The 26,783-nt window shown below is 53.0% G+C and overlaps 1 protein-coding gene across 1 annotated transcript in view; it reads left to right on the top strand.

Annotated features, from left to right (window-relative positions):
* The first annotated feature begins 1,897 nt into the window (after positions 1–1,897).
* The window catches only part of LOC144733728 (transcription factor Sox-6-like), a 26,381-nt gene continuing 1,495 nt past the window's right edge, over positions 1,898–26,783 (top strand). The window contains exons 1-10 of the mRNA XM_078615751.1: positions 1,898–2,509; positions 3,579–3,751; positions 4,093–4,161; positions 15,564–15,663; positions 17,756–17,823; positions 18,853–19,122; positions 21,147–21,372; positions 25,000–25,085; positions 25,574–25,694; positions 26,685–26,781. Coding sequence (XP_078471877.1) covers positions 2,191–2,509; positions 3,579–3,751; positions 4,093–4,161; positions 15,564–15,663; positions 17,756–17,823; positions 18,853–19,122; positions 21,147–21,372; positions 25,000–25,085; positions 25,574–25,694; positions 26,685–26,781 — 1,529 coding nt within the window. The 5' untranslated portion in view covers positions 1,898–2,190. The remainder of the gene's footprint in view (positions 2,510–3,578; positions 3,752–4,092; positions 4,162–15,563; positions 15,664–17,755; positions 17,824–18,852; positions 19,123–21,146; positions 21,373–24,999; positions 25,086–25,573; positions 25,695–26,684; positions 26,782–26,783) is intronic.

Raw genomic sequence — 26,783 nt, 5'->3', positions numbered from 1 at the left:
GTTTGATGTCTCAGTTTGACGTCTCAGTTTGACGTCTCAGTTTGACGTCTCAGTTTGATGTCTCAGTTTGATGTCTCAGTTTGATGTCTCAGTTTGATGTCTCAGTTTGACGTCTCAGTTTGATGTCTCAGTTTGACGTCTCAGTTTGATGTCTCAGTTTGATGGTTCAGTTTGACGTCTCAGTTTGACGTCTCAGTTTGATGTCTTAGTTTGACATCTCAGTTTGACGTCTCAGTTTGATGTCTTAGTTTGACGTCTCAGTTTGATGTCTTAGTTTGATGTCTCAGTTTGACGTCTCAGTTTGATGTCTCAGTTTGACGTCTCAGTTTGACGTCTCAGTTTGATGTCTCAGTTTGATGTCTCAGTTTGACGTCTCAGTTTGACGTCTCAGTTTGACGTCTTAGTTTGATGTCTCAGTTTGACGTCTCAGTTTGACGTCTCAGTTTGATGTCTCAGTTTGACGTCTCAGTTTGACGTCTCAGTTTGATGTCTCAGTTTGACGTCTTAGTTTGATGTCTCAGTTTGATGTCTCAGTTTGACGTCTTAGTTTGATGTCTCAGTTTGATGTCTTAGTTTGATGTCTCAGTTTGATGTTTCAGTTTGACGTCTCAGTTTGACGTCTCAGTTTGATGTCTTAGTTTGACGTCTCAGTTTGACGTCTCAGTTTGATGTCTCAGTTTGATGTCTCAGTTTGACGTCTCAGTTTGATGTCTCAGTTTGATGTCTCAGTTTGATGTCTCAGTTTGATGTCTCAGTTTGATGTCTCAGTTTGATGTCTCAGTTTGACGTCTCAGTTTGACGTCTCAGTTTGATGTCTCAGTTTGATGTCTCAGTTTGATGTCTCAGTTTGATGTCTCAGTTTGATGTCTCAGTTTGACGTCTCAGTTTGATGTCTCAGTTTGATGTCTCAGTTTGATGTCTCAGTTTGACGTCTCAGTTTGATGTCTCAGTTTGATGTCTCAGTTTGATGTCTCAGTTTGATGTCTCAGTTTGATGTCTCAGTTTGATGTCTCAGTTTGATGTCTCAGTTTGATGTCTCAGTTTGATGTCTCAGTTTGACGTCTCAGTTTGACGTCTCAGTTTGATGTCTCAGTTTGATGTCTCAGTTTGATGTCTCAGTTTGACGTCTCAGTTTGACGTCTCAGTTTGATGTCTCAGTTTGACGTCTCAGTTTGACGTCTCAGTTTGACGTCTCAGTTTGATGTCTCAGTTTGACGTCTCAGTTTGATGTCTCAGTTTGATGTCTCAGTTTGATGTCTCAGTTTGATGTCTCAGTTTGACGTCTCAGTTTGATGTCTCAGTTTGACGTCTCAGTTTGATGTCTCAGCTTGATGTCTCAGTTTGATGTCTCAGCTTGATGTCTCAGTTTGATGTCTCAGTTTGACTTCTCAGTTTGACGTCTCAGTTTGACGTCTCAGTTTGACGTCTCAGTTTGACGTCTCAGTTTGACGTCTCAGTTTGACGTCTCAGTTTGACGTCTCAGTTTGACGTCTCAGTTTGACGTCTCAGTTTGACGTCTCAGTTTGACGTCTCAGTTTGACGTCTCAGTTTGACGTCTCAGTTTGATGTCTCAGTTTTATGTCTCAGTTTGATGTCTCAGTTTGATGTCTCAGTTTGACGTCTCAGTTTGACGTCTCAGTTTGACGTCTCAGTTTGATGTCTCAGTTTGACGTCTCAGTTTGACGTCTCAGTTTGATGTCTCAGTTTGACGTCTCAGTTTGATGTCTCAGTTTGACGTCTCAGTTTGATGTCTCAGTTTGATGTCTCAGTTTGACGTCTCAGTTTGATGTCTCAGTTTGACGTCTCAGTTTGATGTCTCAGTTTGACGTCTCAGTTTGACGTCTCAGTTTGATGTCTCAGTTTGACGTCTCAGTTCGATGGTGCAGGATGATGAGCGGAGTTCACGCGGCGATGGTAGTTCCTGCTCCTTGACTAGATCAGGGGTGGGGGGGGTCTACGGTGGTTAATTTGTGGGCGAGCACTTGGTGTGTGTGATGAGTGCAGCGTTATAATCACCCCACGTTCATCAACAGCCTTGCCTCTACTACGCCCTGTATACCATAGTCTGTGTCTGTCTGTGTCTACAGACCCCACGTTCATCGACAGCCTTGCCTCTACTACGCCCTGTATACCATCGTCTGTGTCTGTCTGTCTACAGACCCCACGTTCATCGACAGCCTTGCCTCTACTATGCCCTGTATACCATCGTCTGTGTGTGTCTGCCTGTGTCTGTCTGTGTCTACAGACCCCACGTTCATCGACAGCCTTGCCTCTACTACACCCTGTATACCTGTGTCTGCCTGTCTGTGTCTGCCTGTGTCTACAGACCCCACGTTCATAGACAACGCTTGCCCCTACTACACCCTGTTTACCATCATCTGTGTGTGTCTGCCTGTGTCTGTGTGTCTGCCTGTGTCTGCAGACCCCACGTTCATCGACAGCCTGACCGCGGGCGACTGGAGGGAGCGGATTCTTGGTCTCGACGGCGACATCGTCGGTGACTTGAAAGGTGACGTCCACACGTCCATTACTGGGCAGTAGGCGGGGCTAGCCGGGTAGTGGGAGGGGCTAGCCGGGTAGTGGGAGGGGCTAGCTGGGTAGTGGGAGGGGCTAGCTGGGTAGTAGGAGGGGCTAGCCGGGTAGTGGGAGGGGCTAGCTGGGTAGTGGGAGGGGCTAGCCGGGTAGTGGGAGGGGCTAGCCGGGTAGTGGGAGGGGCTAGCCGGGTAGTGGGAGGGGCTAGCCGGGTAGTGGGAGGGGCTAGCCGGGTAGTGGGTGGGGCTAGCTGGGTAGTGGGAGGAGCTACCTGGGTAGTGGGAGGGGCTAGCTGGGTAGTGGGAGGGGCTAGCCGGGTAGTGGGAGGGGCTGGCCGGGTAGTGGGAGGGGCTGGCCGGGTAGTGGGAGGGGCTAGCCGGGTAGTGGGAGGGGCTAGCCGGGTAGTGGGAGGGGCTAGCCGGGTAGTGGGAGGGGCTAGCTGGGTAGTGGGAGGGGCTACTAACAGCACTTGCCCCGGCAGCCTGCTAAGGCTACACCTGGGGGGGGGGTTACATGAATATTCTTGGTTCTTTCGGTAAAGTCACGGAGATAGAAAATAAAAATAATAAAATTAAAAATAAAAGCAACAAAAACCACGACTTTTCGCTCGCAACGCAAGCGCTTGTGTGGGTTGCTTTGCTTTTTATTTTATTTTGTGATTTTAATGTAATTTTATTGTTTATATTTTCTATCTACGTGGCTTTACCGAACGAACCAAGAATATGAATTCCTGCGGTCACGAAAGTTTTAAGTCAAAATTTGTGCAGTGGTGGTGGTGATGGTGGTGGTGGCGGTGGTGAGTGTGGTGGTGGAGGTGGTGGTGGTGGTGGTGGCGGCGGCGGCGGTAGTGGTGGAGGTGGCGGTGGCGGCGGTGGTGAGTGTGGTGGTGGTGGCGGCGGTGGTGATGACGGTGGTGGTGCTGGTGGTGGTGGTGCTGGTGGTGGTGGTGCTGGTGGCGGTGGTGGTGGCGCTGGCGGTGGTGACGATGGTGCTGGTGCTGGTGGTGTTTGTCTTCACCTCCGTGGCTGGTGCTGCTGCGTGTGCAGGCACCCCCGAGGCGCTGCTGCAGAAGGAGCGCCGCCTGCTGGCGATGATCGCGCAGCTCACGAGCCTGCGGGAGCAGCTGTTGTCGGCTCACGACGAGCAGAAGAAGCTGGCCGCCTCGCAGATGGAGAAGCAGCGGCAGCAGATGGAGCTCGCTCGCCAACAGCAGGAGCAGGTGGGGGGGGGGCGGGGGGGAGCGGGGGGGCGGGGGGGGGGAGTGGGGGGGGCAGGGGGGGCGGGGGGGGGGGAGTGGAGGGGGGTGGAGGGGAGTGGGAGAGAGAGGACACCACATTACCATGGTAACGCCGGAGTCGTATATTGGTAACCATGGTAACTTGGTGGTAATCCGTTGGCTACCATGGCAACGTGATTGTAACGTGTTGGGGAGTGTAGGTAACCATGGTAGCGTGATGGGAATGTATTCGTAACCATGGTGATATCACGTGATGCATGTTTCGCCATGGTAACACGGTGGTAACCATGGTAACTGACGGTAACCGTGGTAATGTGCCCCAGATCGCCAAGCAGCAGCAACAGCTGTTGCAACAGCAGCACAAGATCAACATCCTGCAGCAGCAGATACAGGTACAGCCCCATCAGCATCATCATCAGCATCATCATCAGCACCATCATCATCAGCACCATCAGCATCATCAGCACCATCATCAGCATCATCATCATCATTATCATCACCATCATCAGCACCATCATCACCATCAGCACCACCATCATCACCATCAGCACCACCATCATCACCATCATCAGCATCACCATCATCATCAGCACCATCATCACCATCATCATCGGCACCACCATCATCAGCACCACCATCATCATCAGCACCACCATCATCACCATCAGTACCATCAGTACCATCATCACCATCATCATCAGCACCATCATCATCATTATCATCACCATCATCAGCACCATCATCACCATCAGCACCATCATCATCACCATCAGCACCACCATCATCACCATCAGCACCACCATCATCAGCATCATCAGCATCACCATCATCATCAGCACCATCATCACCATCATCACCATCATCATCGGCACCACCATCATCAGCACCACCATCATCATCAGCACCACCATCATCACCATCAGTACCATCATCACCATCATCATCAGCACCATCATCACCATCATCATCAGCACCATCATCAGCACCATCATCATCATCAGCACCATCATCATCACCATCATCAGCACCATCATCATCAGCACCATCATCATCAGCACCATCATCAGCACCATCATCATCAGCACCACCATCATCAGCAGCAGCATCATCATCATCAGCACCACCATCATCAGCAGCAGCACCATCATCAGCATCATCAGCACCACCATCATCAGCAGCAGCACCATCATCACCATCATCAGCATCATCATCACCATCATCAGCACCATCATCATCATCAGCACCATCAGCAGCAACATTAGCAGCATCATCATCAGCAACATCATTAGCAGCAGCAACATCCGCATCACTAACATTACCATCAGCATCTTCAGCAACATCATCATTAGCCAATATCATCAGCAACAACATCATTATCGGCAACATCATCATCAGCCTACATCACGTGTGTGTACGTGTGGCTGGGTCATGTAGACCACATGCCCAGCCACCGCATGCCCAAGCAGCTTCTGTTTGACCAGGTAGAGGGGGCTAAACAGGCACGGCACGGGCTAGAAAAGAGATGGAGTGATGTGGTACAGGAGGACGTGGAGCTGAGTGGACTTGCCGATGACTGGTACCAGCGGTGTCAAGATCGGCCACTGTGGAGGAGGCTCGTGAAGGACGCTACTGGGCAGTTGGAGGCAGTCGCCCTCCAACAACAGCGGAGGGCGGAGGAGCGATGCTCACAACAACGAGCGGAGTGCCCGGTGGCTAAAGCACAGCAAGTTGGCACAGTAGGGGGCACAGGTGGTGCATCAGCCACTCATCTCGGTCATCTCGGTCAGTCGACCCGTTGCACCTGCTGGGTCTGCCCCGTGACCTCCTGCCAGCGGGCGTTCGACACTTCACGTGGCCTCAAGGTGCACTTGGCCTGGCACAAGCGTCGTGGTGACGTCACCGCCACTTAGTGGCGAATGGCGGTTGTTGTTGTTGACGTGTGTGTGGCTAATTGGGGAGCGGAGGCGCAGTGGTTAGCGCTACGAACCCGGCGACCTGAGTTCGATTCCCGCTCAAGGCTACCAACACCGGTGACGATTATCTGAACCAGTTCTGGGCCTCATCCCCTAGGTTGACGCAGCCTCAAATGAGTGCCTGGTGTAGCGGTGTGTAGTCAACATCGCCAGCACTGGGGAGACAAAGGCGGTCGGGCGTGGTGCTGGCCACCCACCCCCTCGTGTGCCAGTGCCGGTAGCCTTAGTAGGTGCTGCTACTCGCTAACAGCACTTGCCCCGACAGCCTGTTAGAGGTTACATGGGAGATCTTTGTCTTGGTTTGTCTGTGCGTGTGTGTATGTATGTGTCTGTGTGTGTGTATGTGTGTGTATGTATGTGTCTGTGTGTGTGTGTGTATGTGTGTGTATGTATGTGTCTGTGTGTGTGTGTGTGCGTGTGTGCGTGTGTGTATGTGTGTGTGTGTGTATGTGTGCGTGTGTGTGCATGTATGTGTCTGTATGTGTGTATGTGTCTGTCTGTGTGTCTGTATGTGTCTGTGTGTCTGTGTGTGTGTGTATGAGCTATGTGTGTCTGTGTCTGGGTGCCGTTAGCGGCCTTCGTAGGTGCTCGCTAACAGCACTTGCGTGTGTAGGTGTCTGTGTTTGTCTTTGTGTGTGTCTGTATGTGTGTGTCTGTGTGTACGTGTCTGTGTGTGCGTGTCTGTGTGTGCGTGTCTGTGTGTGCGTGTCTGTGTGTGCGTGTCTGTGTGTACGTGTCTGTCTGTGTGTGCGTGTCTGTGTGTGCGTGTCTGTATGTGTGTGTGTGTGGGGAGCGGTAGTGTAGTGGTTAGCGCACTGCGCTATGAACCCGGCGATCCGGGTTCGATTCCCACTCAAGGCCAACACCAGTGACGATTATCTGAACCGGTTCTGGGCCTCCCCTAGGTCTACTCAGCCTCAAATGAGTACCTGGTGCAGTGTGTAAACATCGCCACTGGGGAGACAAAGGCGGTAGGGCGTGGTGCTGGCCACCCACCCCCTCGTGTGCCGTTCCGGCTTTCATAGGTGCTCGCTAACAGCACTTGCCCCTACAGTCTGTGAAGGCTATACGGGGGATTTTTGTCTTTGTCTTTTTTTGTGTGTGTGTCTGTGTGTGCGTGTATGTATGTGCATGTGTGTGTGTGTGCATGTCTGTGTGTGTGTGTCTGTGTGTGTGTGTCTGTGTGTGTGTCTGTGTGTGTGTCTGTGTGTGTCTGTGTGTATGTATGTGCGTGTATGTATGTGCGTGTCTGTGTGTGTGTGTGTCTGTATGTGTGTGTGTCTGTATGTGTGTGTGTCTGTATGTGTGTGTCTGTGTGTGTGTCTGTATGTGTGTCTGTATGTGTGTGCGTGTATGTATGTCTGTGTGTGTGTCTGTGTGTGTGCGTGTATGTATGTATGTCTGTGTGTGTGTCTGTGTGTGTGTCTGTGTGTGTGTCTGTATGTGTGTGTCTGTGCGTGTCTGTGTGTGTGTGTCTGTCTATGTGTGTGTCTGTGTGTGTATGTGTGTGCGTGTCTGTGTGTGTGTGTGTGCGTGTGTGTGTGTATGTGTGTGTCTGTGTGTATGTATGTGCGTGTCTGTATGTATGTATGTGTGTGTGTCTGTATGTGTGTGTGTCTGTGTGTGCGTGTGAGCTGTCGTGCGTGCAGCCTGTAACCTGATAAGGCTGCTTTTGTGCCCAGCAGACAATAGCGGCTCTTGTGTTTCTCTCTCTCCCTTTCTCTCTCCCAGCCATGTCTCACCCCACCCACCCACCCACCTACTCCTCATCTCTCCCCCGCTTCACTCACTCACCCGCCCGCTCGCTCACTCACTCACCCCTTCACTCGCTTACTCACCCAACCACTCACACACATAGCCACCCACTCACTCACTCACCCACTCACCCGCCCGCTCGCTCACCCACCCGCCCGCTCGCTCACCCACCCACTCACCCCTTCACTCGCTTACTCACCCAACCACTCACCCACCCACCCGCCCACCCACTCACTCATCCCTTCATCCGCTTACTCACTCACCCACCCGCTCACCCACCCACTCACTCACTCGCTCACTAACCTACCCACCCACTCGCTCACTCTCTCACCTACCCCTTCACTCACCCACCCACCCACTCGCTCACTCACCTAACCACCCACTCACTCACCCCTTCACTCGCTTACTCACCCAACCACTCACACATACAGCCACCCGCTCGCTCACTCACTCACCCACCCGCTCACCCACCCACCCGCTCACCCACCCACTCACTCACCCCTTCATCCGCTTACTCACCCACTCGCTCACCCACCCACTCACTTGCTCACTAACCTACCCACCCACTCGCTCACTCTCTCACCTACCCCTTCACTCACCCACCCACTCGCTCACTCACCTAACCACCCACTCACCCACCCACTCGCTCGCTCACCCACCCACCAAACCCACCTACTCCCTCGCTCATCCACCTACCCACTCAACCACTCACACACCCAAACGCTCACTCACTCACCTGCCCATCCACTCACTCACCCACCCACTCACTCACCACCCTACTCGCCCAGACATTCACTCAACCACTTTCTTACTCACTCACCTTCATAACCATTCACTCATCCACCCACCCTCCCACGCTCACACTCCCCTATACACCGAACCATTCACTCTCCCACCTGCTCACTCACTCACCTACTCGCTCACTCACCAACCGAGAATATTCACCCACCTGCTCACCCACTCACCCGCACTCTCACTCCCCATCTACTCACGTCACTCGCCCACTCACCCCTGTTTCTCTGCTGCTACTGCAGAAGCCGTCGCAGTAGTAGCTTATAGACCGCCAAGCGGTAAGGATGTTGAAGCTGGGACTGCACTGAGGGAGCTTCTTCACTTAATAAATGTCCCCACAAGACCCAACCTTTTAAATCCGGGACAGTCATCTCTGCTGGAAGTCCTGTTGTCCAATGCCCCTCATAATTTCCCTCTTACTGGTGTTCTGGGTAATAACCTTAGTGATCACTCCTTCATATTTGGGGTGAGATCGTCAGCCAGACCCAATGCCCCTCCCCCCTAAATTGATTGAGAAGCACTCCATGAGACACTTCAGCACACGGGCATCTACTAATGATGTGCTTTACTCGGATATTGACAAAGTCTGCGATATCCCCAACCTGACTACGGTTAGGTAGGAGAACTTCAGGTACATGTTTCTCCAAACTCCTAACAAACATGCTCCGTTGGTTAGATTTAAAACTAAAGGCAACCGCCCGCCATGGCTTTGATCCTTTGATTACTAAGTTTGTGAAAACTCGGGACAAGGCTTGGGCATGTGCTCAGAAGAGCAGTTTGGTCAATGACTGGCTAGAATACAGGATTTGAAGGAATAGGTGCGTCAAAAACATCCGGCATGCAAAGAATGCCGACTTTTCCTCCACTCTCCTGGAATCACATGGCAATGCCAGGATCTTCTGGAAAACATTCAAATGTATCGAAAAGGCATCCAAAACAGATCATCTGCCTGTTGCGCTTAACCGAAATGGGGACTATTTTTCAGAGCCCAAAAAAATAGTCGAAAATTTTGCTAATTTCGATTTAAAGCTTTCGTGACTGTGGGGATTCATCTTCTTGGTTCTTACGGTAAAGTCACGTAGAAGGAATAATAAAAATAAAACATAATAAAATACAATTCTCACAACGTTTCGGCCACAACGCAAGCAGCCGTCCTCAGGTGGAGAACAGGTCTGTTGAGAAGACAACGTCTGAATGTCTTCTCGACAGACCTGTTCTCCACCTGCAGACGGCTGCTTGCGTTGTGGCCGAAACGTCGTGAGAATTATTTTATTATGTTTTATTTTTATTATTTTATTACTTCCCTTCTACGTGACTTTACCGAAAGAACCAAGAAGATGAATTTTGATGATGTGTATTGGGAAGTCACCCCTGCTCATGCAATGTCCTACACCGCTGTCCAAACATTAAACCAATTTAGTTTCCAGCCAATCCACGAAAGTAATGTTTCTCAAACAACTGTCCTACCTCAAAGGGTCCTCCTCTAGCGGAGCGGATCGTATTCCCGTCTTTGCTCTGCTAAACTGTTGGTCACCTAATATACAAACCTATAGCCCATATTTTCAACCTGTCCATCAAATAAGCGTCAGTACCTCTAGAATGGAAACATTCCTATGTTCGTCCACTTCACGAACGGGGCTCCAAAGATGATGCAAATAACTAGCGACCTATTTCAACTTTGTCCCCGTTGATGAACATTATTGAAAAATTATTGAACTACCAAATTAGCAGTTTCCTGTCCGACAACAACAATCTATTACATCGAAACCAATCAGGGTTCCGAAAAAAATACAGCACCACATCTGCTGCATTAGCCTCTTTGAATCACATTTACAGTAGCCGTGATAATAAGCAGTACTTTGCCTGTCTTTATCTTGACTTGTCCAAAGCCTTCGACGCAGTCGACCACAACACCCTGCTTAGTCAATTAAGGTGCCTCCGTTTCTACCAACACGCAGTGGAATGGTAGTAGGTTTTTACCCTTTCAACTGGTACAAAAACTGACACCTTTATACAAGGCATCATGTTTGCAATAACCACAACACAAGCAGTCAAAATGCAAACAAAAAGAAACAACTCTGATGATGATAATGCATTGTCCTTGAAGTTGATTGGTCCACACCCGTGACAGCTTTTCTTAGAGCCTAGTCTCCATTGGTGTTGGACCACTAGTAAAGGAGATGTCTCATAGTGTAAATGCTTACCGCGAGCTCTCAATACTCTGATAGTGCGCTGTGTTTGAGTTGTACGCCTTTTGGCGTCATCTGGTCCAACACCAATGGAGACTAGGCTTCAAGGACAGTGCATATCATTATCATCATCAGAGTTGTTTATTTTTGTTTGCATTTTGACTGCTTGTGTTGTGGTTATTGCAAACATGATGCCTTGTATAAAGGTGTCAGTTTTTGTACCAGTTGAAAGGGTAAAAACCTACTACTATATTTTGCCACTGGTAAAGGAGATGTCGCATAACGCAGTGGATTGGTTAAACAAATTGCCTCTCTTCTCGCACCCAAACTGTCTTCACAGATGGTTGGAGGTCAAACGGTGTTAAGATAACAAACGGTGGTTCCACAGGCTTCCATTCTCGACCCCCTCTTGTTCTCTCTTCATGTCAATGACTTGGGCACTGAACTGGATCATTCCAGGATAAATGTTTTTAAATCCTTTATATTAAGTTCACTTGCTTGCGTGCTTGCTTTCTTGCTTGCTTACGACCGTGCAAATCTTTCGGTCGTTTTTTAACCCACTTCCCGTGATCCAATCGAGCTGACATTTTGCACACAGACTCGTTGTGCGTGACAATGCATTTTCGTGAAAAATGTTTTCCAAAATTTTCCACTTTTTAGGAATTATTTTTTTAATATTTAATTACCAATTGCTTAATGGTGGCAGGCAATCGTCTGACCCATAGGTGGCAGCCATCTCAAGCCAGAGGACGAGAGGACTCTAGCTGCCACGGGTAGGGTACGGGTACGGGTACCCGATTGCGACCCTGGTGCGGCCGGGTACGGGTAGACCGTGAGTCACTGGTGAGTATCTGTTTGTCACTCATTTCCCAACGTCTTGTCTCTTCTCACAATTCAAGTTCCTAGAATCAACCCACCCGCGCCTGCAACATGGCTTCATGCCAGAAGTCGCAATCGGGTACCCGATACCCGTACCCTACCCGTACCCGGCCGGGTACTTCTTTAGCCCAAGTCAATTAATTTGTCCTTTTGTCAACGTGACACATTTTTTACTGTTTGGCCGTGTCGGGTGGTGGTGGGTTACGACACATCTATAAATAACGCGATCTCACCCAAAAACCTACATTATGAATAATATTGGTCGCGAAAGCCTTACACGTGTTAAATTGAGTTCCTAAGATCGCCGTTACCTTGCTTTATAGCTTTATTTTGGTGATTTCCAAAACGTTGGGTTTAGCCATGTTTGTGTGTTGAAGTACAGAGTTAGCCTGATAAGTTTATTCTAAATTGTCTTACGGTTGTTATTTTTGACTTGCATCCCGCTGGGATTTTTGCACGTAGCGTTGATGCACGGTGCTTTTTTTCTGGAAGATTTTGCTGTTTTTTCACGGATTTTTCTGTTGCGCGTCGCCACTTGTTTAAGATGTTTTCTTTGTTCGTGTTTTCATTTGTCAAGAGCCACATGGCTCACAGGGCTACGCCTCGTACATGAAACTGAAAAAACTGAAAACAGTAGCTGCTACTACAGCAGTAGCAGCAGCTGTAGCTGCTACTACAGCAGTAGTAGTAGCTGTAGCTGCTACTACAGCAGTAGTAGCAGCTACAGCTACTACTACAGCAGTGTACACACACACACAGTTGTACCATACCACGTGATGTACACACACACACAGTTGTACCACACCACGTGGTGTACACACACACACAGTTGTACCACACCACGTGGTGTACACACACACACAGTTGTACTACACCACGTGGTGTACACACACACACAGTTGTACTACACCACGTGGTGTACACACACACAGTTGTACTACACCACGTGGTGTACACACACACACAGTTGTACTACACCACGTGGTGTACACACACACACACAGTTGTACCACACCACGTGGTGTACACACACACACAGTTGTACCACGTGGTGTACACACACACAGTTGTACCACACCACGTGGTGTACACACACACGGTTGTACCACGTGGTGTACACACACACACACAGTACCACACCACGTGGTGTACACACACACACAGTTGTACTACACCACGTGGTGTACACACACACACAGTTGTACCACACCACGTGGTGTACACACACACACAGTTGTACTACACCACGTGGTGTACACACACACACAGTTGTACTACACCACGTGGTGTACACACACACAGTTGTACTACACCACGTGGTGTACACACACACACACACAGTTGTACCACGTGGTGTACACACACACAGTTGTACCACACCACGTGGTGTACACACACACACGGTTGTACCACGTGGTGTACACACACACACAGAGTACCACACCACGTGGTGTACACACACACACACACACAGTTGTACTACACCACGTGGTGTACACCCACACACAGTTGTACTACACCATGTGGTGTACACACACACACAGTTGTACCACACCACGTGGTGTACACACACACAGTTGTACTACACCACGTGGTGTACACACACACACACAGTTGTACTACACCACGTGGTGTACACACACACACACAGTTGTACCACGTGGTGTACACACACACAGTTGTACCACCCCACGTGGTGTACACACACACAGTACCACACCACGTGGTGTACACACACACACACAGTTGTACCACGTGGTGTACACACACACAGTTGTACCACACCACGTGGTGTGCGCGTTGTATGTTGGGCCACTCCTCCATTCCTCTGTTCCACCACTTCCGCCCCCTCCCCAGTCTCTCCGGCGTGGCTGAGGCCGCTTTGTGAGCCACTCATTGTTTAGCGTGGGGGTGGTGGGTTGGGGGGTGGTGAAGGTGTGAGAGAGAGAGGGCGTGTGTGTGAGAGGGAGTTTGTGTGTGTGTGAGAGAGAGTAGTATGTGTGTGCGCCTGTGTGTGTGTGAGAGAGAGGTTGTGTGTGAGTGAGTGTGTGAGAGAGAGCGATGGTGTGTGAGTGTGTGAGAGAGAGTGTGTGTGACTGTGTGTGTGAGAGAGAGTGTATGTGAGGGTGTGTGTGAGAGTGAGAGAGAGTAGTATGTGTGTGCGCCTGTGTGTGTGTGAGAGAGAGGTTGTGTGTGAGTGAGTGTGTGAGAGAGAGCGATGGTGTGTGAGTGTGTGAGAGAGAGTGTGTGTGACTGTGTGTGTGAGAGAGAGTGTGTGTGAGTGAGAGGTTTTGTGTGTGTGTGAGAGGTTGTGCGAATGAGTGTGTGTGATTGTGTGTGAGTGAGAGTGTGGGTGAGTGTGTGTGAGAGAGGTGTGTAAGGAACAGGTTTGCATATTTGCTGAGCATTTCTATGAGGTCTTCGGGGAAAACATCATTGGGCAAAGTGGGCATGACCCTGCTGAGGCTGCGGTGCCTGAAATATTGATATTGAGGAATTTCTATACAGATACAATGGGAGGCTGATCGATACCCAGGTGCGGTCGAGGGATGGCTCCCTATTGGTCAACCATGTTACGCATGCTAATGATCTGGTAATACTGGTAGGAACCCACTGGTTCCACCAGCCCACAGGGGGTGATTGTGTCCGTCCGTCGTACAGGGAGGGGCTGGGAGGGGAGGGGCTGGGTGTGGAGGGTGGGGCTGCGTGGGGAGGGGCTGGTCACCCCGTGGTGCCCTTATAAAACTCAACGTTTAACCTACTCACGCCGGCTTGTGCCCGCCCTCACAGTCGGGCATATTTGCGGAAATACACCACGCCGCCGTTGACCCTGGCCATTGACCGAGCAACCCAACGTTCCTACCAGCTCCCTCCGCAGGAATGTGTTTGTTGCTCACTCAGAGGAGGAGTTGGAGGTGCTGCTGCTGAACCTGGTGCATGCTAATAAGAGGTGGGGCCTTGCGATCAGCCCCACCAAAACTAAGCACCTGCCTGGATATTTTGTGCTGTCAAACACTCCACCCCCACAACTCCCAATTGGTGATGGGGCAGTTGTGGAAAGAGTGGAGAGTTTCCCATACCTGGGCAGTGTGCTTATGACCACCTCCGGTTTGATTGCAGAGGTCTCACTCAGAATCAGTCAAGCGGCATTATCTTTTCATCGGTTGCGTAATGCTGTGTGGAAGCTACCTGGTCTGTCGCTCCGCACGAAGCTTCAGGTCTTCTCGGCCACAGTCATTCCCTCCATTCTCTACGCTTGTGAAATGTGGACCCCCGTAATGGAGCATCTGCGCCGATTGGAAACATTTAGGCTGGCCTGCCTACGATCCATCCTGGGTTTAACCAGGCTGGATTGTGTGAGGAGCTCACAAATCCTTGAATGATATGGACAAAGTCCAATCAGTGAGCTCCTCCAGCAGGCAAGGCTGCGTTGGCTGGGTCATGTAGCCCGCATGCCCAGCCACCGCATGCCTAAACAGCTTTTGTTCGGCCGGATAGAGGGGGCTAAACGGGCGCGGCATGGGCTAGAGAAGAGATGGAGTGATGTGGTACGGGAGGACGTGGAGCTGAGTGGACTTGCCGATGACCGGTACCAGCAGTGTCAAGATCGGCCTCTGTGGAGGAGGCTCGTGAAGGACGCTACTGGGCAGTTGGAGGCAGTCGCCCTCCAGCAACAACGGAGGGCAGAGGAGCGACGCTCACAACAACGAGCAGAGCGCCGGGTGGCTAAAGCACAGCAAGTTGGCACAGTAGGGGGCACAGGTGGTGCATCAGCCAGTCATCTCGGTCATCTCAGTCAGTCGACCCGTGGCACCTGCTGGGTCTGCCCCGTGACCTCCTGCCAGCGGGCGTTCTGTGGGTGGAGCGGTAGTGTTGCGGTATGTGCGCTGCGCTATGAACCTGGCGATCCGGGTTCGATTCCCGCTCAAGGCCAACACCAGTGACGATTATCTGAACCGGTTCTGGGCCTCCCCTAGGTTGACGCAGCCTCAAATGAGTACCTGGTGCGGTGTGTAAACATCGCCACTGGGGAGACAAAGGCGGTCGGGCGTGGTGCTGCCCACCCACCCCCTCGTGTACCGTTCCGGCCTTCATAGGTGCTCGCTAACAGCACTTGCCCCTACAGTCTGTTAAGGCTATACGGGGGATCTGTGTGTACTTGTGTGTGTGTGTGTACTTACGTGTGTGTGTGCTGTGTGTGTGTAGCAGGTACAGGGCCACGTGACCCCGGTCATGATCCCCATCTTCCCGTCCGACCAGAGAGCGCTCATCCTGCCACCGCCACCCGGCATCTCCTACAAACCCGGTGAGCGGCACGCACAGCACACACAGCACACACACACAGCACACGCACACACAGCACACACAGCACACACATAGTACACACACACAGCACACATAGTACAGACACAGATAGTACACACACACACACAGTACACACCCACATAGTACACACAGCACACACACAGTACACACAGCACACACACAGCACACACAGCACGCACACACAGCACACACAGCACACGCACAGCACACACACAGCACACACAGCACACGCACAGCACACACACAGCACACACACAGCACACACACAGCACACACAGCACACGCACACAGTGCACACACACAGCACACACAGTGCACACACACAGCACACACACAGCACACACACACAGCACACACACACAGCACACACACACAGCACACACACAGCACACACACAGCACACACAGCACACACAGCACACACACACAGCACACACACAGCACACAGCACATAGCACACACAGCACACGCACACAGCACACGCACACAGCACACACAGCACACGCACACACAGCACACGCACACACAGCTCACACACACACAGCACACACACACAGCACATACACACAGCACACACACACACAGCGCACACACACAGCACACACACACACAGCACACACACACAGCACACGCACAGCACACGCAGACACACACACAGCACACACAGACACACACACAGCACACACACAGCACACACACAGCACACACACACATAGTGCACACACACAGCACACACACAGCACACACACAGCACACACACACACATAGTACACACACACATAGTACACACACACAGCACACACACAGCACACACAGAGCACACACAGTACACACACACACAGCACACACAGCACACACACACAGCACACACACACAGCACACACAGTACACACACAGCACACACAGCACACACACAGCACACACAGCACACATAGTACACACAGCACACACAGCACACACAGCACACAAACACAGCACACACAGTACACACACAGCACACACAGCACACACACACAGTACACACAGCACACACAGCACACACACACAGTACACACAGCACACATAGTACGCACACACAGTACACACACACACAGCACACACAGCACACACACACAGCACACACAGCACACACACACACAGCACACACGGTACACACGCACAGCACACACAGCACACACAGCACACACACAACACACACACAGCACACACACACAGACCACACACACAGTACACATAGCACAGCACACACACAGCACACACACAACACACACACAACACACACACAGCACACACACAGCACACACACAGTACACACACAGCACACACACACAGAACACACACAGCACACACACACAGAACACACACAGCACACACACACAGTACACACACAGCACACACACACAGCACACACACAGCACACACACAGAACACACACACAGCACACACACACAGCACACACACACAGCACACACACACAGCACACACACAGAACACACACACAGAACACACACACAGCACACACACACAGCACACACAGCACACATAGTACACACAGCACACACAGCACACACAGCACACACACATCACACACAGTACACACAGTACACACACACAGTTCACATAGCACAGACACACAGCACACACACAGCACACACACAACACACACACACACACAGCACACACACAACACACACAGCACACACACAGCACACACAGCACACACACACAGCACACACACAGAACACACACACAGAACACACACAGCACACACACAGCACACACACAGCACACACACACAGCACACACACAGAACACACAGCACACACACAGCACACACACAGTACACACAGCACACACACAAAGTGCACACAGCACACACACACGCACACACACAGAACACACCGCACACACACACATCACACACACAGCACACACACAGCACACACACAGCACACACAGCACACGCACAGCACACACGCATAGCATACTCACACAGCATGCGTGCGTAGAGCGTGCTGTACGTGTCAATTGTATATGCTGTGCGTGTGCTAAGCATGTGCTATGCGTGTGCAGGAGAGCCGTACCCCATGCACCTGATCCCCACCACGCTGGCAGCTGCCGCCTCACCTCTACAGCTGCAGGTGACGTCCCCTGCGCTAGGGCCCTCGCCCAAAACGTCGGACCTCGTTTGTTCTGTGCTCTCACTCACACGCTCACTCACTCACACGCTCACACACACTCACACACACACACGCTTGCTCACACGCACGCTCACACACGCACGCTCACAAAGACTCACAGACACACAACAACAACAACCGCCATTCGCCACTAAGTGGCGGTGACGTCACCACGACGCTTGTGCCAGGCTAGGTGCACCTTGAGGCCACGTGAAGTGTCGAACGCCCGCTGGCAGGAGGTCACGGGGCAGACCCAGCAGGTGCCACGGGTCGACTGACTGAGATGACCGAGATGACTGGCTGATGCACCACCTGTGCCCCCTACTGTGCCAACTTGCTGTGCTTTAGCCACCCGGCGCTCCGCTCGTTGTTGTGAGCGTCGCTCCTCCGCCCTCCGTTGTTGTTGGAGGGCGACTGCCTCCAACTGCCCAGTAGCGTCCTTCACGAGCCTCCTCCACAGAGGCCGATCTTGACACCGCTGGTACCGGTCATCGGCAAGTCCACTCAGCTCCACGTCCTCCTGTACCACGTCACTCCATCTCTTCTCTAGCCCGTGCCGCGCCCGTTTAGCCCCCTCGATCCGCTGATCTCCTGCGTACGGGGCGAGGTAGTCAACATCTCCTCGCCACACACAAATATACAGCAGCAGCAGCAGGCGTCAGGGTCAAGATGGAGCCCGCTAATCTCCTGCGTACCAGGCGAGGTAGTCAGCATCTCCCCCCCTCATCTCCCCATGTCTCCTCCCCGTGTCTTCTCCCCGTGTCTCCACCCCCCTCATCTCCCCGTGTCTCCTCCCCGTGTCTCCTCCCCGTGTCTCCCCCCGCGTCCCCCGTGTCTCCTCCCCCCGCATCTCCCCATGTCTCCCCGTGTCTCCTCCCCGTGTCTCCTCCCCGTGTCTCCACCCCCCTCGTCTCCCCGCGTCTCCCCCTCGTGTCTCCACAGCCGGAGTCGTCCCAGCCCGCTGAATCTGTGTCTTTGTGTTGCCCGTAGCAGCTGTACGCCACCCAGCTCACGGCCTTCCAGTCTCCCCCCACCTCCGTGGTGAGCTGCTCCTCCTCCTCGTCGTCGTCGTCCTCGTCGTTGTCGGCGGCGTCGTCTTTGCACGGACAGCTCACCGTCCCGGTCAGCGCGGCCGGCAGCGCGGCGGCGAACGGCGGCGTAGCGGCGGCGGCCGTGGTGGGGGGGGCCTCGTCGCACCAAGCGGCAGGGGCCCGGCTCCAGATGTCGGTGAACTCGATCAATGCCTCCCCTAAGCCCAAGGTAATGGCCGTAGCGTCGGCCCAGAGATGTAGAGCAGCGGTGTGCACACACAGAGATATACAGCGGTGTGTCTGAGTCTCACTCTGACACACAGAGATACACAGCGGTGTGTCTGAGTCTCACTCTGACACACACAGAGTTACACAGCGGTGTGTCTGAGTCTCACTCTGACACACACAGAGATACACAGCGGTGTGTCTGAGTCTCACTCTGACACACAGAGATACACAGCGGTGTGTCTGAGTCTCACACTGACACACAGAGATACACAGCGGTGTGTCTGAGTCTCACTCTGACACACAGAGATACACAGCGGTGTGTCTGAGTCTCACTCTGACACACAGAGTTACACAGCGGTGTGTCTGAGTCTCACTCTGACACACAGAGATACACAGCGGTGTGTCTGAGTCTCACTCTGACACACACAGAGATATACAGCGGTGTGTCTGAGTCTCACTCTGACACACAGAGATACACAGCGGTGTGTCTGAGTCTCACTCTGACACACAGAGATACACAGCGGTGTGTCTGAGTCTCACTCTGATACACAGAGATACACAGCGGTGTGTCTGAGTCTCACTCTGACACACAGAGATACACAGCAGTGTGTCTGAGTCTCACACTGACACACAGATACACAGCGGTGTGTCTGAGTCTCACTCTGACACACAGAGATACACAGCGGTGTGTCTGAGTCTCACTCTGACACACAGAGATACACAGCGGTGTGTCTGAGTCTCACTCTGACACACAGAGATACACAGCGGTGTGTCTGAGTCTCACTCTGACACACAGAGATACACAGCGGTGTGTCTGAGTCTCACACTGACACACACAGAGATACACAACGGTGTGTCTGAGTCTCACACTGACACACAGAGATACACAGCGGTGTGTCTGAGTCTCACTCTGACGCACAGAGATACACAGCGGTGTGTCTGAGTCTCACACTGACACACAGAGATACACAGCGGTGTGGCTGAGTCTCACACTGACACACAGAGATACACAGCGGTGTGTCTGAGTCTCACACTGACACACAGAGATACACAGCGGTGTGTCTGAGTCTCACTCTGACACACACAGAGATACACAGCGGTGTGTCTGAGTCTCACACTGACACACAGAGATACAGAGTGGTGTGTCTGAGTCTCACTCTGACACACAGAGATAGAGCGGTGTGTCTGAGTCTCACTCTGACACACACAGAGATACACAGCGGTGTGTCTGAGTCTCACTCTGAGACACAGAGATACACAGCAGTGTGTCTGAGTCTCACTCTGAGACACAGAGATACACAGCGGTGTGTCTGAGTCTCACTCTGACACACAGAGATACACAGCGGTGTGTCTGAGTCTCACTCTGACACGCACAGAGATACAGAGCGGTGTGTCTGAGTCTCACTCTGAGACACAGAGATACAGAGCGGTGTGCCTGAGTCTCACTCTGACACACAGAGATACACAGCGGTGTGTCTGAGTCTCACTCTGACACGCACAGAGATACAGAGCGGTGTGTCTGAGTCTCACTCTGAGACACAGAGATACAGAGCGGTGTGCCTGAGTCTCACTCTGACACGCACAGAGATACAGAGCGGTGTGTCTGAGTCTCACTCTGAGACACAGAGATACAGAGCGGTGTGTCTGAGTCTCACTCTGACACACAGAGATATACTGGACTTGATGTAAATTCCCCGTGTCTCCCCTGCGTCTCACCGTGTCTCCCCCCCGTGTCTCCCCCCCTCATCTCCCCCCCTCATCTCCCCCCCTCATCTCCCCCCCTCATCTCCCCCCCCTCATCTCCCCCCTCATCTCCCCCCCTTATCTCCCCTCATCTCCCCGTGTCTCCCCCCCCATCTCCCCTCATCTCCCCCCCCCCATCTCCCCGCGTCTCCCCCCCTTATCTCTCATCTCCCCGTGTCTCCCCCCCCCATCTCCCCTCATCTCCCCCCCCCATCTCCTCGCGTCTCCCCCCGTTATCTTCCCTAATCTCCCCGCGTCTCCCCCCCCCCCGTGTCTCCACAGCCGGAGTCGTCCCAGCCACTGAATCTGTGTTCGCGCCCCCCCAAGCCCCACCCGGACGGCCCCCCCCGAGCCCCCCACCCCCTCACCTCCTCCTCCCTGGGGGGCCGGGGACCCCCCAGGCAAGGGGTGGGGGCCATGGGGGGAGGGGCCGTGGGGGGAGGGGCTGGGTCCCCGCTGCACTCCCACAAGAGAGGGGGAGGAGGGGGAGGGGGCAGCAACCTCCCTGGTGAGAGGGGGGGGGCGGTGGGGAGCGGTCGTAGCCGTGTGGTGGTTGTGGTGGTGGTTGTGTTGCAGTGCGGTGGTTGTGGTGGTTGTGGTGGTGCTGGTTGTGGTGGTTGTGGTGGTGGTTGCGGTGGTTGTGGTAGTTGTGGTGGTGGTTGTGGTGGTGGTTTTGGTGGTGGTGATTGTGGTGGTGGTTGTGGTGGTGGTTGTGGTGGTGGTGGTTGCGTTGCCATCTTGTGGTGGTGGTTGTGGTGGTGATTGTGGTGGTGGTGATTGTGGTGGTGGTGATTGTGGTGGTGGTGATTGTGGTGGTGGTGATTGTGGTGGTGGTGATTGTGGTGGTGGTGATTGTGGTGGTGATTGTGGTGGTGATTGTGGTGGTTGTGGTGGTGGTTGCGTAGCCATGTTGTGGTGGTGGTTGTGGTGGTGGTGGTTGTGGTGGTGGTGGTTGTGGTGGTGGTGATTGTGGTGGTGATTGTGGTTGTGGTGGTGGTGGTTGTGGTGATGGTGGTTGTTGCGTAGCCATGTTGTGGTGGTGGTTGTGGTGATTGTGGTGGTGGTTGTGTAGCCGTGCGGTGGTTGTAGTGTTGGAGGTTCAGCGAGCCGTGCGGCGCTGCAAGGCTGAGTGGTGAGCGTGGGTTGCTGAAGAGATGTGATCTGCCTCGGTGGCCCACAATCACAAATCACTCTTTAACTCCATCACAAAAGTAACTTGCAGCGCCTCACCCATCACCATCCTGAAGGGACAGAGCGGTGATCCCATCTCCGACCCCCAGGAAGAGGTCAGCAGGTTTGCAGAGCATTCTCGTGAGTTCCTCGGGGGTGTGGAATTCCCTCGGCCCAGACAACATCGTGGGGCAAAGTGCCTCAAATATTGAGAGAAGCAGCCACCAGCCCTTCTGAGTGGCTGGCCGAGGTGCCATCTGTGTTGGAATAGCGAGGGGTGATCTGGAGTCTTGAGACCAGGAAAGGCGCCGGGCAGAGATGATCTCCCAAGCGAAATTTCGAGGGAGGGTGGCGTTTGTGCACAGACTGCCCTACATGACATCATAACAACGGTCTGGACCGCTGGACGGGTTCCGCAGGATTGGAAGGATGCCCTGGTGGTCCCCCTCTTTGAGAAGGGGGACCGCACAGACTGTAACAACTACAGGGGCATCTCACTCCTCAGTGTGCCGGGAAAGGTCCTGGAAAGGATTAATGAACATCGCCTTGCCAGGCACACTGAGGAGAGGCTTGCGGAGCCCCAATGCGGTTTCAGATCAGGGCGGTCCTGCACAGATGCCATATTCTCTGTCTGCTACAGCAGAGATCTCGGGAAATTCCAGCAAGACCTCCATATTTGCTTTATTGACCTGGTCAAGGCCTATGATACCATCAGTAGGCCTGGGCTCTGGGTTGTTCTTCGTGCTTTCGAAGTCCCTGACCCTCTGCTCACGATCATTAAGGGCAGGCCCGGGTAAAGCTGTGTGGCCAGGAGTCAGAGCCATTATCTGTTCACTTTGGGGTGCGACAGGGATGTCCTCTGGTTCCCACATTATTTAACATCTTCTTTGACTACGTAGTTCAAGAAGCTTTCCATGACTGTATCGGAGGAATTTCCATCTGGTACAGATACAATGGGAGGCTGATTGATGCCCAGGTGCGGTCAAGGGATGGCTCCCTATTGGTCTCAACCACGTTATGTATGCCGATGATCTGGTCATTGCTGCTCACTCAGAGGAGGAGTTGGAGGCGCTGCTGCTGAACCTGGAGCGTGCCACTAAGAGGTGGGGCCTTACCATCAGTCCCACCAAAACTAAGCACCTGCCTGGGTATTTTGTACCATCAAACACTCCACTCTCTCAGTTCACAATTGGTAATGGGGCAGTTGTGGAGAGAGTGGAAAGATTCCCTAACCTTGCAGTGTGCTTATGACCGGCTCCAGTTTGACAGCAGAGGTCTCACTCCGAATCAGTCAGGCTGCAATATCTTTTCATCAGCTGCGTAACGCTGTGTGGAAGCTACCTGGTCTGTCGCTCCACACGAAGCTTCAGGTTTTCTCGGCCACAGTCATTCCCTCCCTTCTCTACGCTTGTGAAACGTGGACCCCTCTAATGGAACTTCTGCGCCGGTTAGAAACATTTAGGCTGGCCTGCCTACAATCCATCCTGCGTTTTACCAGGGGGGATTGTGTGAACAGCTCACAAATCCTTGAAAGATCTGGACACATTCCCATCAGTGAATTCCTCCGGCAGGCAAGGCTGCTTGGTTGGGTCATGTAGCCCGCATGCCCAGCCACCACATGCCTAAACAGCTTTTGTTCAGCCGGATCGAGGGGGCTAAACGGGCGCGGCACGGGCTAGAGAAGAGATGGAGTGATGTGGTACAGGAGGACGTGGAGCTGAGTTGACTTGCTGACGACCGGTACCAGCGGTGTCAAGATCGGCCTCTGTGGAGGAGGCTCGTGAAGGACGCTGCTACTGGGCAGTTGGAGGCAGTCGCCCTCCAACAACAACGGAGGGCGGAGGAGCGACGCTCACAACAACGAGCGGAGCGCTGGGCGGCTAAAGCACAGCAAGTTGGCACAGTAGGGGGGTACAGCTGGTGGTGGTGCATCTGCCGGTCATCTCAGTCAGCCAACCCATGGCACCCGCTGGGTCTGTCCCGTGACCTCCTCCTGCACCTAGCCTGGCACAGCAGTCAACCCATGGCACCCGCTGGGTCTGTCCCGTGACCTTCTCCTGCACCTAGCCTGGCACAGCAGTCAACCCATGGCACCTGCTGGGTCTGTCCCGTGACCTCCTGCACCTAGCCTGGCACAGCAGTCAACCCATGGCACCTGCTGGGTCTGCCCCGTGACCTCCTCCTGAACCTAGCCTGGCACAGCAGTCAACCCATGGCACCCGCTGGGTCTGTCCCGTGACCTCCTCCTGCACCTAGCCTGGCACAGCAGTCAACCCATGGCACCTGCTGGGTCTGTCCCGTGACCTCCTCCTGCACCTAGCCTGGCACAGCAGTCAACCCAACCCATGGCACCTGCTGGGTCTGTCCCGTGACCTGCTGTCAGCAGCGAGAGCCGTCGACACTTCACGCGGCAGCCGCAAAGTGCACCCAGCCTGGCACGGGCGCCGTGGTGACGTCACCGTCACTGAGTGGAGAATGGCGGAGATTGGTGGTGGTGGTGGTGGCGATAGTGCAGCCGTGTGGTGCTTGTGGTGGTTGTTTGTGGTTGATGTTGCAGTGGTGGTTGATGTTGTGGTGGTAGTTGTGTTTGTTGTAGTGGTGGTGGTGGTAGTTGTGGAGATGTGGTGGTTGTGGTTATTGTGGTGGTGGTGGTTGTTGGGGTTGTGGTTGTTGGGGTTGGGGTTGTTGTGGTGGTTGTTGGGGTTGTGGTTGTTGTGGTGGTGGTTGTGATTGTTGTAGTGGTTGTGGTGGTGGTGGTAGTTGTGGAGATGTGCTGGTGTTGTGGTGGTGGTTGTTGGGGTTGTGGTTGTTGGTTGTTGTGGTGGTTGATGGGGTTGTGGTTGTTGTGGTGGTGGTTGTGATTGTTGCGATTGATTGTTGTTATTGTTGTGGTTGTTGTTGTGATTGTTGTTGTTTTCGTGGTTGTTGTGATTGAGTGTTGTTGTGGTGGTGGTGGTTGTTGTAGACACGTTGTTGCTAGGCGACGGTGACGTTGTGGCCGCTGTGATTGCGGAGGCGAAACGTGGCAGAGAGCGGAGCCAGAGACCCATGGTGAGACCACAACAACAACAACCACTACCACAACAACAACCACCACCACTACCACCACCACTACCACAACAACCACAACAACAACCACTACCACAACAACAACCACCACTACCACAACAACAACCACAACCCCCACTATCACAACAACAACCACCACTATCACAACAACCACCACTACCACAACAACAACCACAACAACAACCCCCACTATCACCACTACCACAACAACAACCACCACTATCACCACAACCACCACTACCACAACAACTACCACAACCACCACTACCACAACCACCACTACCACAACCACCACTACCACAACAACAATTACCACTACCACAACAATAACATCCACAACTACAACCACCATCACCACAACCACTACAACAACTACCGCAACCACCACCACAACCACCACAACCACTACAACAACCACCACAACCACCACCACCACATCCCCGTGTCTCTCTCGCCCTCTTCCCGTTCAGGAGCGGGGGGTACCAGCCCCTCCCCCTGGCCCCCACCACTTCTCCCCGGGGCTGCCCCCTCCCTCCACTGCAATGGATGATGGGAAATCGCCGCACCAGCCAATGATGGAGGAGAGTGAGAGTAAGGCTCCCACAATGCAGTGCGGTCTCGATACACGTGTAACATGGCGTGGTGAGTCTGTGTGTCTCTGTGGGTCTCTGTGTGGTGAGTCTGTGGGTCTCTGTGTGGTGAGTCTGTGTGGTGAGTCTGTGTGGTGAGTCTGTGTGGTGAGTCTGTGTGGTGAGTCTGTGGGTCTCTGTGTGGTGAGTCTGTGGGTCTCTGTGTGGTGAGTCTGTGGGTCTCTGTGTGGTGAGTCTGTGGGTCTCTGTGTGGTGAGTCTGTGGGTCTCTGTGTGGTGAGTCTGTGAGTCTCTGTGTGGTGAGTCTGTGGGTCTCTGTGTGGTGAGTCTGTGAGTCTCTGTGTGGTGAGTCTGTGGGTCTCTGTGTGGTGAGTCTGTGTGTCTCTGTGTGGCGAGTCTGTGGGTCTCTGTGTGGCGAGTCTGTGGGTCTCTGTGTGGTGAGTCTGTGGGTCTCTGTGTGGTGAGTCTGTGGGTCACTGTGTGGTGAGTCTGTGGGTCTCTGTGGTGATTCTGTGTGTGAGTCTGTGGGTCTCTGTGTGGTGAGTCTGTGTGTCTCTGTGTGGTGAGTCTGTGTGTATCTGTGTGATGAGTCTGTGTGTATCTGTGTGATGAGTCTGTGGGTCTCTGTGTGGTGAGTCTGTGGGTCTCTGTGTGGTGAGTCTATGTGTCTCTGTGTGGTGAGTCTATGTGTCTCTGTGTGGTGAGTCTATGTGTCTCTGTGTGGTGAGTCTGTGTGTCTCTATGATGAGTCTGTGTGTCTCTATGATGAGTCTGTGGGTCTCTATGATGAGTCTGTGTGTCTCTATGATGAGTCTGTGTGTTTCTATGATGAGTCTGTGTGTCTCTGTATGATGAGTCTGTGTGTCTCTATGATGAGTCTGTGTGTCTCTGCATGATGACTTGGGAGATGCGCTTCACGCTGGAGGAATCCGAAAATCTACGAAGCTCTTTTCTCATTGCTCCTCTCTCTCTCCCCCTCCCCGCTCGACCAGACGGCACATCCCCCATGTCACCGGGCCTCATCCACGTCGTGTCCTGGACCCCTCCCTCCAACCCAGGCCACAAACCGCGGGCCTCTAGCGGCGGTGGGT

The sequence above is a fragment of the Lampetra planeri genome, chromosome 48 (genome assembly GCF_965212315.1).
Source record: "Lampetra planeri chromosome 48, kcLamPlan1.2.h2, whole genome shotgun sequence".
In the NCBI taxonomy this organism is placed as follows: Eukaryota; Metazoa; Chordata; class Hyperoartia; order Petromyzontiformes; family Petromyzontidae; genus Lampetra; species Lampetra planeri.
This window is presented reverse-complemented; position numbering and strand designations above follow the sequence as displayed.